The 16798-nt window shown below is 41.4% G+C and overlaps 1 protein-coding gene across 3 annotated transcripts in view; it reads right to left on the bottom strand.

Annotated features, from left to right (window-relative positions):
- The window catches only part of dop1a (DOP1 leucine zipper like protein A), a 192528-nt gene that overhangs the window by 157333 nt on the left and 18397 nt on the right, over positions 1-16798 (bottom strand). For all 3 annotated transcript variants that reach the window (XM_059986598.1, XM_059986596.1, XM_059986597.1), the window contains exons 2-3: positions 4144-4198; positions 2775-2963 (exon numbers count right to left, since the gene is read on the bottom strand). In XM_059986598.1, the coding sequence (XP_059842581.1) occupies positions 2775-2912 (138 nt within the window). In that variant the 5' untranslated portion in view covers positions 2913-2963; positions 4144-4198. The remainder of the gene's footprint in view (positions 1-2774; positions 2964-4143; positions 4199-16798) is intronic.

The raw sequence follows: 16798 nt of genomic DNA, 5'->3' as shown, positions 1-16798 counted from the left end.
AGGTCACGTTGAATATTACAGGGGATGTCTTTGTTTCTTAATAACTTTAAGAGTGTAATGCAGAAATTTTAGTGTTAAGTGGTCTAGCCTTATACATGAGGTTGTTAACAGCTTTCTGGATACAGAACAATCAGCAATAGTTATCTCACCTCTCAGTTACAAGGGTACAGACTGACTAAGCTAAAACTAAGGTGCAATATCAAAGTATTGCATTGCTGAAGGTCAGATGAGACACAATCACAGAGTTATAGAACATGGAAGCAGGTCTTTCGTCCATGCCAATCAAGTGCCTTTCTAAACCAGTTCCATTTACCTCATACCGTCTAACCTCTCCTATCCAAGTACCGGCCCAAATATCCAAAGTTGTCTGTTCCCAGGTGTGGCACTATTTTGAAAAAGAGTTGAGGCCAATATTTGTCTTTCAATTTACTTTCCTGAGACAGAAAACTGGTTATTATTAGACCGCAGTCTGTGAGAACTTACTGTACCCAAACAGGCTGCCACATTTCTCTTATTACAAAAGTGCCTAAGTGTTAAAGATGATGCATTGCCTATAGCTTGGCATCATCAAACAGATTGTGGAGGATCAAATATAAATGCAGATATTTTCCCTTTCATCACCTGTCACTCACTAAACCGTTTAATGAAAGTCAAAGATACTACAGAATTGCATCCTGATGCCCAAGTTCACCATCAAAATACTGAGTGGAAAAATGTAACATTTTTAAGTAAGTTCCAGTTTTGAAATTCAACAGTAAGTACTTCTGAAAATATAGTTCTTAAAGAAAATCCCACTGCAGTACAATGGTACCAACATAACACTAATTGAACCAGAAGGACAATATTCTTTATTCTTCTCTCTTGTAGCACCACCTGAGAAAATAGATAGCATGTTCACTCAACAACTCTTCTGAAAGTGAGTGAAGCACTGTCTTGCTTCTGTACAGGATTGTCAGCCTGTATCTAGTGATGTTCCACAGGGTTCTAAATGGGACCTCCGCTGTATGTGACGTACTATATATAAATAACTTGGGTGTAAATATGGACGGGCGAGTTAGTAAATCACAGAAGATACAAGGTGTGGTGTTGTTGATACTGGAGAAGATTGAAAAGGATCTAGTGATTTCCCGGCATATATGATGAATTAACTCTGCTCAGGCTTCAAGCAGGGTACAGGTATCAATTATAATCAACGTTTCGATAACAAACTCTGTCATCTTCTTCAGAGATGATGGACTAACCAATCAGGAAGGACGGAATACAGGTGTGTAAATAGCACCAGACTAGACATGTCCTGGCATCATCCCTGAAGAAGATGGCAGAGTCTGTCATCAAAATATTGTTTATAACCAATACCTGTTCCCAACTTGAAGTCCAAGAAGAGTTTATTAGTGCAGAAGATTGCTACAAGATACAGCTGGATATAGATCAGTTCTAGATGTGGCAAAGAAATGGCAGATGGTGCTTAATCCTGGCAAGTATGACTTGTTGCAGTTTGGAAGATTAAATGGAAAAGGAAAGTTCACAGTTAACAGCTGTTAACACGTACATTCCCTTTACGTTTAATGATTTAACAATGTTGAGGATCCCGCCATTAACTTTCAGTCCAGATGAAGGACCTCCAACTGGAACAGACGCTGCTCAACCCACTGAGTTCCTCCAGCACCTGCTGTCCGCTGTGTCTCCTTAACAGTATTATGAACAGAGGGATCTTGGGGGGTGGCGGGTGGGGTTCAAGTTCTTGGCTACTGGAACGTGACTGCACAAGCTGAAAGGTTTTAAAGGAGGTGTGTGCTTTGCTTGCTTTTATTAGTCAAGGCATTGAGTTCAAGAGTCAGGAAGTTATGTTGCAGGTTTATAAAACTCTGGTTAGAATGTACCTGGGGTATTGTATTCAACTCTAGTGTGCTCATTATAGGCAGGACATGGAGGCTTTGGAGAGGGTACAGAAGAGGGTAACCAGGATGCTGCCTTGATTAGAGGGCATGTGCTATAAGAAGTTGAACTAACATGGGCTGTTTTCTCTGGAATGGCAGAGGCTGAGGGAGACCTGACAGGTCAGGGGGTATCCTTTTCCTGGGGTTGAAATGTCTAGTACCAGTGGGCATGAACTTAAGGTGAGTGGGACAAGTTCTAAGGAGGTGTGCAAATTTTCTTTCACCAGAGAGCGGTGGGTACCTGGAATCCAACACTGGGGAGCTGGTGGAAGCAGACACAATAGAGGCATTTAAGAGGGTCGTAGATGAATATGCAGAGAATGGAGGGATATGGACCACATGCAGGCAGAAGGAACTGGATGGCATTATTTTAACTAGTTCAGTTCAACATCATAGACCAAGGGGCCTGGTCTATGTTCTATCTATGGATTAGGACCCTGTTCAATAATTTCCCAAGACAAACCGCAACTTTGTTTGTAACATTATTAACATATGAAGTATGTTAATGCTACCAGATGAACTCAATTGTTATACTTCCATGGTTTAACTTTCAGCTCCTGGATAGAGAACAGATCTACAGAAAACAGAGCTGTGAAACAAATACATGATTTCTTATTCAAATCTCTTATTAAAATGCTGATGCAACATAAGTAGCTGAATTCAGAAAGCATTTCCACAAATAAAAATATTGACGAACATGAAACACAGATGACTCACAGTTCCAGATTACATAACGGATCAGGTTTAATATGTGGTAGAAATATCCAGAACATTCTACATCCAGATTAATCAATGTACATCTGAACCAATTTTCAAACTTTCAGTTCTTGGACTTACCTTGTTAAGTTTACCCAGAGAAGATATTAGATCTGCCCATTCACTGGAATACTCAAAGCTTTTCAATGCTTTATCCACTGCTGCTACATAGTTTCTGTATTTAGAGTCGCCCAGTAGCTCCAGTTCCTCCGTGTTCATCCTTAACTATACACCTGATGTCCCGCTCCAAACTCCTCAACAATCATTTACCTGGAATATTTAGGGTTTTGAAGTCTCAAATAACAAATAAAAGGAGAATTGCTTTTTCTTAAGCACAGCAAGAAAACCTTTTTTAATACAACATGAAGTAATTACATGATTCTTGCAAGGTAGACAATTCCAGACTGGGCACAACAATACAAGTAGTTCTCTAAAGGCTTGTGTTCTTACATAAATCATTTCAAATTGCTCTTGAATTGAATTTTTAAAATTCATTTTCAGACTTCATATCATTGGCATTGTATACACCTTACATTTAATCTGAAGGACTAAAAATTATGTAACCCTTCTTAATCCTTTCCTTCACCTCAGATGCCCATCATGTCTCCCTGCTGACTCTCCTCCTTCTCTTTCTCCCTTGGTTTATTCTCCTCTCCTATCAGATTCCTTCTTGTTCACCCCTTTCCCTCTTCCACCCATCACCTCCCAGCTTCTCACTTCATCTCCACACCCCCACTCACCAACCCTTCCCTTCCCCTGTTCTCACCTATCCCCTGCCAGCTTCTCACTTCATCTCCACACCCCCACTCACCAACCCTTCCCTTCCCCTATTCTCACCTATCCCGCCAGCTTCTCACTTAATCTCCACACCCCCACTCACCAACCCTTCCCTTCCCCTGTTCTCACCTATCCCGTGCCAGCTTCTCACTTCATCTCCACACCTCCACTCACCAACCCTTCCTTTCACCTGTTCTCACCTATCACCTGCCAGCTTAAACTCCTTTCACTTCCCCTCCCCCCACCTTCCTATTCGGGCTTCCTTCCCCATCCTTTCCAGTCCCAATGAAGGGTCTCGGTCCAAAGCATCATCTGTTTATTCCTCTCCATTGATGCTGCCTGACCTGCTGAGTTCCTCCAGCATTTGTGTGTGTTCCTGTAACATGGCTTCTAAAAAGATTTAATTTCTTGGCAACTGCCTTATAAAATTGAATGGAGATTGTGAGATGGTTCAAGCAGATAATGAGATGGAATGGCTGGACAATTGATTGACTGGGCAGGCAAATGACAATAGTAAACATTATACTTTAAATATTATGATTTTGTATAGTATCATCTACAAATTTAGACATCCCAAAGCACTTTAAAGCCAAAAAAAGGTAAGCATCATCACTTTAGCATTGAAGTAAGTTAAGTAACAACTCTCACAAACGAGGAATAGCTTGAAACTTACAACTAACTGATGTAATACCCTAGAAGTGAAAAATATTCAACGGGTCAGGCAGCATCTGTGGAGAGAGAAACAAGAGTTAAGGTTTTGGGCCAATGCTCTTTCGACCAAATACTTCCTCCTCCTCTACAACATGCTACAGTCACTGGGATAGATCAGAACAACTGGGATTCTTTTCTTTGAAGATTACTTATTACTTTATTGTCACCAAACAATTGATACTAGAGCGTACAATCATCACAGTGATATTTGTTTCTGCAATAAGAATGAATATACAAAACCATGGGAGATTGAACATGGGAATGATTCCCAAGAGTTATGCAACAAGCAAACAGATCCTTTGGGCCAACTTGTCCATGCTGACCAATGTACCAAGCTAAGCAAATCTCATTTTGCCAGTGTTTGGCCATTTCACTCGAAACCTTTCATATCCACATACCTATCCAAATCTCTTCTAAACACTGTAATTGCACTTGCCTCTCCCACTTAATCTGGAAGCTCATTCCATAAACCCACTACCCTCTGCGTGAAAACCTTGCCCCTCAGGCATTTTTAAACCTTTCCCATCTCACCTTAAACCAGAGATTCCCAATAGACCCCTACTATTAACCAAGAGGGCCATGGGCCCCAAGTTGGGAACATATGCTGTCTAATTTTAAACACCGGTATACAATGGAGATACAAACGCTGACTACCTTCCCAATTTATACCAAACAGAATGTTATACACCTCTTATGTCACCTTGCAGCCTCCTTCACTCTAGGGAAAAAGTCCCAACCTATCCAACCTCTCCTGATTACTCAAGATCTATGTCAATCTCTTCTGCACCCTTTGAATGGGTGACACAGAAAACTAACACACAGGATAGGCCCTTCTGATTTCCAGGAATGAATTCTTACAATATCTAGTCAACCTTGGTCACCAGAGCCACAAACAATCTTCTGAAGGAGTTGAGCAGGTTTGGCTGTATCTGTGGGAAGACAGGAACTGTTGATGTTTTGGGTCACAAACCCTGCATCAGGATGTGTAGTCTCTAGTCTCCATGGTCACCAGAGAATGCAACTGGGAACTGAGGCCACCTAAGCCTCTGCTGTAATCTGAAACTCCATATAAAATGCTGTTGGATTAGGAGCAACTTAAAGAGGCTAACCCAGGATCAGAAACTGACACCAAACCTAACTGCTAGCTCGAATGGAATGCAGAAGTGAAAAAGAAGAAGTGCTTAAAACCAAAAGGTACAACAACTGAACTGTAGCAAAACACTGTCAGGACAGGAATGTTGGAGGGTATGCTCTTTGGTAGAGGGATCGAGGACTAGAGATCACAGGTATACAATGAAAGGGGAATTGACAGTGACATGAAGAAAACTACTTTTTGAAATCTGGAATGTGCTACTTGAAGATGTAGGTGGTGGAGGCAAGTTCTTCTGTCTCCATTTTAAGAAAAAAGTTAAAATTAAATTTTATTATCAGAGTATATACGTGTCACCATGTACAACCCTGAGGTTCTTCCTCCTGCAGGCATACTCAGCAAATCTATAGAATAGTAACTGTTAACAGGATCAATGAAAGGTCAACCAGAGTGCAGAAGAGAATAAACTGTGCAAATCCAAATAAATAGCAATCAATAACAAGAACGTGAAATAACAAGATAACAAAGCAAGATCATTGGTTGCAGGAACATCTCAATGGATGGGCAAATGAGTGTAATTATCCACTATTGTTCAGGAGTCTGATATATCAGTGGAAGAATTAGCAAGGTGACAGGTAAAGGATCAGAGTATGACACGAGGGTTGTAGTGAAGGCTAGTGTTGGGAATGCTACCTGATGACTGCAACGTTCAGTTCGACTCACAATTCCTGAGCTGTGGATAGTGTGTGTGTGTGTGTGTGTGTGTGTGTGTGTGTGTGCGTGTGTGCGTGCGTGCGTGCGTGCGTGCGTGCGTGCGTGCGTGCGTGCGTGCGTGCGTGCGTGCGATGCAGTCTCTGCCACAATGCAGCAAAATCTGGATAATGTTTAGGCATGAGCAAGGGAAAGGCTCACCACCTGTTCTTGACATTCACCGCTATTGCCAATAATCGAAGACAGTTTTCATACGTGCCTAGTTCACTTAGTTTTTCTGGTCAATAATGATGACACATATGTAGCGTGGTTCACAGAGAAAGGTAGTGTCACAAAGGACAACAACACAAAACAGGCCTTTCAGCCTATCTAATCTATGCCAAAGTATAATCTCACCTAGTCCCATCAACCTGCAATTGGTCCACAGCCCAATGTAGCACCCCAAACCACTTAAATGTGCATCCACCAGTTCCGATGGCAGCTCATTCCACACTCGACTACCCTCTGAGTGAAAAAGGTCTACATCAGGTTTCCCTTAAATATTTCATCTTTCACACTTAACTATGACCTCAAGTTATCGTTTAACCCAATCTTAGTGGAGAAAAACCTATATTTACGCTATCTATAACCCTCGTAATTTTGTGTACCTCTAACAAATCTCCCCTCATTCTCTAAAATTCCAGGGAATAAAGTCCTAATCTATTCAAAATTTCCCTATAGTCAGGTCCTCAAGACCCTGCAACTTCCTTGTAATTTTTTTCTGCACTCTTTCAATCTTATTGATCTCTACGTTGTACATCTGTGACCAGAACTGCACACAATACTCCAAACTTGGACTCACCAACATCTTATACAACTTGGACATAACAACCCAACTCCTGTACTCAATATGTTAATTTATGAAGGCCAAAAGCTCTGTTTTACAACCTTATCTACCTGTGACACCACTCTCAAAGAACTATGGATCTGTATTCCCAGACCCCTCTGTTATACTGCATTCTTCAATGCTGTACTGTTCACGGTGCAAGTCCTACCCTGGTTTGTCCTCCCAAAATGCAACATCTCACACTCATCTGCATTAAATTCCATCTGTCATTTTTCAGCCTGTTTTACCAGTTGCTCCAGATCTCATTGCATGCTTTGATAGCCTTCCTTGCTGCCCATTACATACCCAATCAGTTAGCCACATTATCATCCACATTGACACAGATGACAAATGCCAACAGACAACACCAGCACACCACTAGTCACAGGCTTCCAGTCAGCCATCTATAACCTCTGTCTGGTTTCTCCTTCAATGCCAAGAGACCTTGTTTTGACAACCTCCCAAGCAAGATCTTGTCAAAGGCCTTGCTAGAGTTTGTGTGGACAACATCCACTGCCTTTTCTTCATCAACATCCTGGTAACTCCTTAAAAAACTATAAAACTAGTTAGGCATGACCTACCACGCACAAAGCCATGTAGGTTTTAGTATACTCGCAAAACTGACCTTCTAACTCTTCAAGACCTTTCTATCATCTCCAAAAGAGCAGCCAGTATGGTGACGATGCATATTTGATGAGTGGTAATCCAACAAACATTCAGTAAAAATTAGTTCATTGCTTTGGCATCCTGTCTGCCATCTTATCAGTCTAATACATGCATTGGATTTAAATGCACGGATGATGCATGCATTTGAGGGAAGGATAAGCTGTACAGCAGCAACTCATCAAAACTTCCATGGCACTTCTCCAGCTAGCATCAGAGTCAGGTTTAATGTCACTGGCACATGTCATAAAATTTGTTGTTTTGCTACAATACACAATTTTTTTTTAAACTACTATCGTGCTTTGAAGATCCATCACCTATAAGAACAAGGGCGGGGGCAAACATGAACATTGCCACATTCAGGAGCCACAAAAATGATTTGATTTGGAAGCATTATCAATCCTTCATCATCTCTGATGGGATAAAGGGATTGGACAAGATAGAGGCAGGAAATATGTTCCAGGTGCTGGGAGAGTCCAGTACCAGAGGGCATGGTTTGAGAATAAGGGGTAGGTCATTTAGGACAGAGTTAAGGAAAAACTTCTTCTCCCAGAGAGTTGTGGGGGTCTGGAATGCACTGCCTCGGAAGGTAGTGGAGGCCAATTCTCTGGATGCTTTCAAGAAGGAGCTAGATAGGTATCTTATGGATAGGGGAATCAAGGGATATGGGGACAAGGCAGGAACCGGGTATTGATAGTAAATGATCAGCCATGATCTCAAAATGGTGGTGCAGGCTCAAAGGGCCGAATGGTCTACTTCTGCACCTATTGTCTATTGTCTGAACTTCATTTCCGAAAGGAGTGCAGCTATTCACAAAAGGTAGCTTACTACCACCCTCTCAGAATCAATTATATTGGCAAATAAATGCTGGTCTTGTCAATGCTGTCCACATAGCATGATTAGGTAAAGAAAACATGCATTTTCTTTACAATTTCAGCTTGTAGTGGACGTAATCTACCAGAGAACAAATGATAAATTGATATAACAGAATTAAGCAAATCAAAGCAAATAAGAGTGTATTAATAGAATATTATGCAAGGTTCATTTGGCTTCTGTACTGTCAAATTGAATTAATACTCACTTCTTCCACTGATCATTAAAAACTCTTCAATTGTTTATTAAAAATGTACAAATCTTGAGTTTTACTGTAGGTACGGTATAAATAACAACTGACAATGTTATGAAATTTTAAACCACTTGCACTCCACTCCACTGAACTGCACTTCAAGAGTGGTAGAAGTAGTTCTAATTATCTTTAAGGGGAAATTGGATAGTTCAAAGTAAAGTTATTAACAAAGTACATATATTTCACCATATACTATCTTCAGATTTATTTTCTTGCAGGCAGCAAAAAAAAAGAAAAATAGAATAGAATTTATGAAAAAATATACATAACAAAAACTGGTAAACATCCAATGTGCAAAAGAGAGCAAATCATGAATTTTTAAAAAATAAATACTGAGACCACGAGTTGCAGACTCCATTAAAGTGAGTCTATAGGTTGTGGAATCAGTTTGGTATTGCGATGAGTGAAGATATCCACACTGGTTCAGAAGCCTGATGGCTGAAGGGTGATAACTGTTCCTGAACCTATTAATGTGGGACCTAAGGATCCTACACCTCCTTCCTATTGATAGCAGCAAGAGGAGAGAATGGCTTGGATGATAGGGTCCTTGTTGATGGATGCTACTTTCTTATGGCAATGCTCCATGGTTGGGAGTGCTCAGTGATTGGGAGGGTTTTGCCTATGATAGAGTGGGCTGTATCCACCACTTTCTGAAGTGGCATTGGTGTTTCCAGACCAGACCACGATGCAGAATACCACAACCAGCCAGAATACTCTCAACCGTGCATCAATAGAAGTCTGTCAAAGTTTCAGGTGACACACCAAATCTATTGAAAGTTCTTTTTAAAAGTCAGGCAACAACACTGCCTGACTTGCCGATGCTCAGAGCAGCTCACAGGTGCCAGCCATTCCATTTTCCCGACTCCTTGAACCCGCAGTGTGGGCAGCACTTCTTAGCTCTGGGCCTAAACCTCGTGTTTTATGTCCAGATGGCGGCGAGACAGAGAAGTCATCCAGCCCTCTTGCACAGGCCCTCTTGGTGTCAGAAAACACCTCGTCAGCCTCTCGCTAGAGCCTGGCCTTGGAGGGGACAGCCAGCCAGAGGTGACCAGACCTCATCTGATAGTTGTGGCAGGAAAAGCTCTCTGAAGATGAAACACAGCTGATGTCCACCAAGGAGGGACAGCATGTGGTCCATCAACTCTGACAGCTTGGAGTTGCCTAAGCCAGGCAGTGAGAGGAGCCGACAGTCACACTCAGACTCGGAAGGTTTGAAAGTCTCTAGAAGGGGTAGCTTAAGAGTCTCGTACCTGCCACCTTCTGGGGGTGCGGTCGGATGCTCATCACCCTGGTCACCGTTGAACTGCCTAACGCTGTGATGTAATGTTTCATGTCGGCTCACAAGGGTCCCTGCACTGTAAACTGGACCTCTGCCTGAGTGAGCCAAACAGTGGCATGTTCCTGCCAGAATTCAGGGAGCTTGAGAGCAACAGCATCTGCAGTCATGATTGTAAAACAAGCAAAATCACTCTGGAATCAACGGGGTGTGTGCTGGGGTCATAAATATAGGAGTGTCAACAAAAATGGACTCGAGTGCCGTTACTTTCACATTTATTCCAACAACTAACAAATGACAATATCATACATAAAAACCCCACCCCCAAAATGTAATAACATACAACAGAATACATAACATACACGGCGAACTTAACCCTCAACAGTCTAGGTGAATTCTGCCTAACGAGTCCCTGCAGAGGCAACTTTTTTTATATATACACACACACAGTGGATGATATATACACGGAACCAGCTACAAGAAGAAGTGATTGAAGCAGTATGTGGACAGGTTTACGGATGACACGTTTAGAGAGATGGGATAAGCTTGAATATACATTTTGGTCTGCCTGATAGGCCCTTTGACCCATAGATTACTGTGCTGTTCAACTCCATATCCGTTAATAGTGCCCTGATATCAAACACAAATTTTAGCCAACATGTCTCCCTCTAAAATATTTTAATCATAGTATTTATAGCTGTTTTAACTTTGCTCTGTTTTGTAATGGCTATGGATGAAGGGATAACTAAGCACATTCTGCGCTTAGGCAACTGCTCGGTTCCATTTGTAGGCTTGGATGACAATCACATTCAGCACAAAAACGGACAACGGCTAGTATTTAATATTCCGTAGGAATGTGGCATCAAACTAGAACCAGGGCAAATCACAAGGTCAGTCAAGAGACACCAAAGGAAATCTGGCTCATAGTTCCATTTACCATTGAAAAGACCACATGAATCCAAGGATAGTTCACGGTGACATAAACGTAGTTTGATACTACCTTTACCTTGAACCACTCCACAACCATAAAATCACCCAGCTGAACAAAAGGAGACATTGAACTGGGAACAGAAACAATGATAAAAGTAAGTCAAATGCTGGTTTCTGCGCAACACAAACCACAGGTCCAGTAAAAGTAACATTTGCATCATGATTCATTGATTAATAAACACTTCTGCCCTAATTTTTGCCTTGTGCAAGATTCACAGGCAAGATAAGTGACAAAAGAGAGCAAACATCAAGCATCAGAAATGAATTCCAAGAGCAACGACAGTACACTGGCCCCCATTGTTGTCATACAAGCAACGTCAACGTAAAATGAAAATGCTGGCAATCTGGACTTCAAATGCTTATTCTCTCATACAAACCCACACATTAATGTAGAGAAACTACGTACCAGACGACAAACACAAAAGCTTCCCTGTACTCTGCTTCCATGCAGCTAGTTGATATCAGCTATGCGGACAATAGACCAGCTATTCCTACTAAAATCTCATTCCTTTTTCCCCTTTAAAACCACTTATTATCCTGCAAAACAGAAAGTGCAAACTGTTCCACAAGTTGCAAAAGGGCAGTTAATTTCTATGGAACAAGTTTACTATGATAGAATCATAGAACAGAAGAGTACAGAAACAGGCCCTTCAGCCAACTCCATCCATGCTGACCTTTTCTCTGTATTAAACCCCTTTGTCTACATTAGGACTCTGTCCTTCTGTGCTTGTTCATTTGAGTGCCAATCCAAATGTCTCTCAAACACAATGGCTGTATCTCATTCCACTACCTCCTCCTCTAACACCCCATTTCAGATTCAGTACCGTGCAACAGTCTTAGGCACATATCTATTCAGTAAGGGTGCCCAAGACTTTTGCACAGTGCTGTATTGTCAACATGGAGCAGACAGTGAGTTTGGAAATGTGGCTGGAGTAAAGCATATTGGGAATGGTGAGGGAGGAGTGCTGCAGGAGGGGTGTGGGACAGGTGGCAGAGAAGGAATGCCAGGGGCGGGGGTTATGGTTACACGGGTGCAGACACACCCAGCCCTGAGACACCAGGCAAGGTCATTTGATTCCCAACAATCGGATATTGATCATTACAGAATATCTCACTGTGCTTCCCTCTCCCTTTCCTTTTCTCAATCCATTTCCTCTCCCTGTCCCCTTCCCACTCTCAATCCACAATAGAGATCTGTATCAGAATCAGGTCTATCATCACTCACACATCATGAAACTTGTTTTTTTTTTGCGGCAGCAATATAGTGCAATACATAAAATTACTACAGTACTCGGGGGACGTCACGTGATGACGTCGGATCGAGACGTGGAAATCCAGCTCTCCTGTAAAAAACCAGTAAGATAATGTTTAAGTGAAGAAAAGTTAGTAAATACTTTATAAAAACTACTTATAAACTACTCAGGATTGTCTTAAGATATGTCTCCTAAACAGAAGCAGAAGAAAACTACTACTTTGAAGACAACACAAGTTGGAAAAGAATCAAGGCCGGCCACCATGAAAGAGCCTCAGGCTCAAGTGCATTTTACCTTCAGCGATACAGAACAGGAAACTGCGGCAACATCAACCGTTTCCAAAAATAAAAAGAGCAACAGGAATTGCGCATGCGTGAAGGAAGGGGCATGCACAAACACGAGCAACCTAAACTACATATCCCAGCTATGATCGGAACTGAAAGTGAAAGTGAATATGAGGTGGAATCAGATTCTCTGGATAAATCAGATGAAGATGAAGAGACAAACAAAGAAGAGTAACAGGAAGAGGTTGGAGGTGATATTGGAGACATAAAAAAAATCTTTGGTGCAAATAATGCATGAATTAAAAGCATTAAAAGTAATAAAAAAGATATTAAAAATATGAAGATTATGTTTGATAAAATGATGAAAAGACAGGACAAAATGGACAAGAAAATTAAAAACTTGGAAGAAACAATGGGAGACACCATTGATAGAGTGAATAAAATGAAAGATAATATTTCTGCCTGGACATCAGAAAGAAAATGGTTGTTGGAAAAAGTGGGTGTACTTGAAAATTTCAGCAGACGAAATAATATTAAGATTGTTGGACTTAAAGAAGGTATAGAGGGAGAGGATCCAATAATTTTTTTTCAAAAATGGATCCCGGAAATTTTGGAAATGGATGAAGGAACCCAGTTAATTGAAATTGAAAGGGCTCACAGAGCCTTAAGATCAAGACCTCAAGTTGATCAAAACCCACGATCAATCTTGATAAAATGCTTAAGATATCAAGATAAAGAAAAGATCCTGAAGGCGGCTGCCCAACGTGCCAGAAAGAGAAATGAGCCACTGATGATAGAAGGGAAAACAGTTCTTTTCTATCCTAATATAAGTTATGACCTTTTGAAGAGAAAGGAGGAATTTAACCCAGCGAGAAAAGTTTTATGGGAAAAGGGTTATAAATTTATATTGCGCCACCTGGCAACCTGATAATTTTTTTGGATGACGGAAAAAGATCTTTTACTGATTATCGGGATGCAGAAGAATTTGCACAAGAATTCCCAAATATTCGCTAACCACAGCCAAAGATTTAAAAGTGAAACAGATTAAAGATGAAGACAGGGACAGTGAAAGGAGTTGATGGATGTTTAAGGACAAAAGAATATTTAAATATATTCTTAATTATATGATACAGGGGGAGAAAGGTAAAAATTTGAGAAATATTAATCGAGAGTAGTGATATTATTTTTTCTTCTCTTATACATACTTTTTTGTTACGGGGGAGCTGGGAGAACTTCAGATCAATTACTATGGGATTCATGTGTGTAATCATGGTGATTGCCATGACCGGTACAACGGAGGAGGTAATGTTGAGTTTTTTTTTTATTCACAACATTAGTAGGGGGGTATTTTGGTTTTTTTTCTCTTTATAATCTATTTTTCTTTAATCTTTCTTTCTTTGCCTGGACAATCGGGGCGGGGGGGGGAAGACACATAACAACACAGAGAATTTTAAAACGATTCCCCAAGGTACTACGAAAGTTGAAAAGTTAGGTATTACTATAGACTGGAGTAACCTTGTTAAAAATAATGACTAATTTACTGAATTTTTAAAGTTTTAATGCTAATGGGCTTAATGGACCAGTGAAAAGAAAAAAAATTTTAACATACATTAAGAAAATGAAAATAGATACAGCTTTTAGCTGCATTCCTTTTGAAAAAATTACTTATAATTTAAGAGATAAATATGAAATATTTCTGAAAATTTGGCACCCTTATTTACAAAAGATAGGATTAAATATATAGGTGCTCCGAAGTTAAAATTATTGGTTATTTGGGGAAAGAAATAAATATATATACTAAAGCTATTTTGAACTCCATGGAGCATGTGGGGATCTTCCAATATCCAGGCAATCTTTCTTTCTTTCTTTCTTTCTTTTTCCTCTTTCTACAGGGATATGTTAGTGGGGAGGGGGGAAAGGTTGATAATTTTTTTTCCTTCTGTAACCATTTGAAAATTCAATAAAAAAATTTATTTAAAAAATTTTTTTAAAAATTACTACAGTACTGAGCAAAGGTCTCAGGCATCCTAGCTGTGTGTGTATATATATACACATATATTATGACTGATGGACAGACCTGATGGACAATGGGGTACAGAGTTAACCATTTCCCCCCCCCCTTCTGAGAACCACGAACTATTGCTGTTGTTATGCTGCTCATGAGAGAGAGATAAAGCCTAGGCAAGAATATCTGCTACAGATAAGAGGGGGAGAGAGACTGTTGATTTACTGTATTATGACTCTTCCTGCATTATCTACCTTCTACTACAAGGACTGTACTTTGCTCGTTAACATTCCTCAGGAGACAGCAGGAGTGGCCTGATTTGATGGACACGGTCATTCAGGAGTTGATGGATATCTGAGACCCCGTGAGTGGGGATAAAAGACAGGTCTGGAGAGACACCCTCCAGACACGCCAGTGGACACTGACTGACTGTTGGAACCCACAAGAAAGGTGGGGGCTTCGGAGACCGAACCAGGAGATCGGTCAGTAAAGCTCACAGTGTTACAGCAGGGCCGGTGGGGACTTGTGTGTGTGTCCACTCATGCCAGAGTGACGAGTCCACCACAGAAGAACGGTCTAGTTGAAGACCAGAGGGGTCATAACTGAATGACCACAACATTACGACGGATTATGAAAGCCACAAAAAGGTTTGCCTGCTGTAGCTGTTACCTCTCGCTTGCTCTCTCTCTCTCTCTCCCCCCAACGATTTCAATACAACAACCATAACTACTTCAGCATTTATGAACTGAACTCTATACTTTCCTATGATAATTCATTTACCCCTAGACATCGATAGTGCTCGTTTATTATTGATTATTATTATTCCTACACTTTTAGGTTTATTACTGCTAACTTGTTTTATATGTATATTTGCATTTTTGATATTGCATTGTGTAGTTTACTAATAAACACCTTTAGTTTGGTACCACCAGACTCCAACGGATTCTTCTTTCTCTGCTGGTCAGACACCCAGTTATGGGATACATAACAATATGTGCCTATGACTTTTATAAAGTAACGTATAACCTATTAGAATAGTAGACTTACAGAGCTTACTGATAGGAGACTGCGGGACAGACAGGATTCTGTGAGTGCAAAAAGAACTCCGGGGGGTATGGGTCAAAGATGCAAGTACCTGTCCAAATGTCTCTTAAACAATATAATTATAGCTGGGCATAGAGGAGGTAGAAAGTCACAGCCCTTTTCCTCCAGCAGGAGAGGCTAAAACTAGACAGAATATACTTAAAGCAAGAAGGGAGAAATGTAAAGGAGATCCAAGGATCAAGTTATTCAAACAGAGGGTGGTTGGTACAAGGAATGAAGTGCCGGGAAAGAAGAAGAATCATTTGGACAGGTACCAGTATAGAAAAAGAGTGCATTGGACATAGAACAGTACAGCACATGACATCGTGCCAAACTAGTTAAATAAATTGAATCTAATCATATCCCTCCTTTCCTTGTACACTTGTGTGCCTGTATAAGTGTCTCTTTGACACTCTTATCTGCCTCAACAATCACCCATAGCAGTGCATTTGAGGCAAACACCCATCTCTGTGTAAAAATAATTGCCTTGTACAACACCTTTCTACTTACCCCGCGGGGTGTATGGGGTGTCAGGGAGGGGTAGCACCTCTGGTGGGGGAACATGTTGTGTCCTTTTCAGGTGGTTTGTCTACGTTTGGTCCCAACCTGGCACTCAGCTCTCACCTGTGGCTCCCCGTAGCTGTTTGCATGCGACAGCGGCCACACCCCGGGCAACGGCTTCGACGAGCCGGCAGAACCAGGTGAGGGTAGCCGACGGGTCTCAAACCCTTGGTGAGATAGGGAGTTGTCTATCCCAGCACGTGAAGACAAGACTCCGGCAAACTGAGCGGACGAGACCAATGGAAAGTCCAACGGTCAAGAAGGCAGTCTCTGCAAGCGTCGTGGAACACGTAGAGCACGACAAGACACAGAAGATGTCCTGATCATCCGATGCGCCTAGTCCCATCTCCAGCCGTCTCAACTCTTGTCTTGCCACTGGATCCAGGTGGGAATTGGGATGAAAGAGTGAGACTGATGGTGCACAACTCTCCCTCACTTAAATCCAAATCAAGTGTTAGTCTCAACACCACCAACATCATCACCCTCTAACCTCAAGTCCTATGGCGATGGGCGAGTGACGAAGCAGCAGGTGTGGAAACACTGGGAGCTGTACGGACCTACACACAGGCGGCTTGGTCTAATGGTCGTTTTCCGCTGACCAAAGCAGCAGTGAAACTCGGCGTCTAACTGGGCGACTGAGCAGCCCTCTTTAGGAATGGACTGCTCACCTCCGTAGCATGAGGAAGGGGCTAGAAAAGGTGCCTTAAAGG

The sequence above is a fragment of the Hypanus sabinus genome, chromosome 12 (genome assembly GCF_030144855.1).
Source record: "Hypanus sabinus isolate sHypSab1 chromosome 12, sHypSab1.hap1, whole genome shotgun sequence".
Taxonomy (NCBI): domain Eukaryota; kingdom Metazoa; phylum Chordata; class Chondrichthyes; order Myliobatiformes; family Dasyatidae; genus Hypanus; species Hypanus sabinus.
This window is presented reverse-complemented; position numbering and strand designations above follow the sequence as displayed.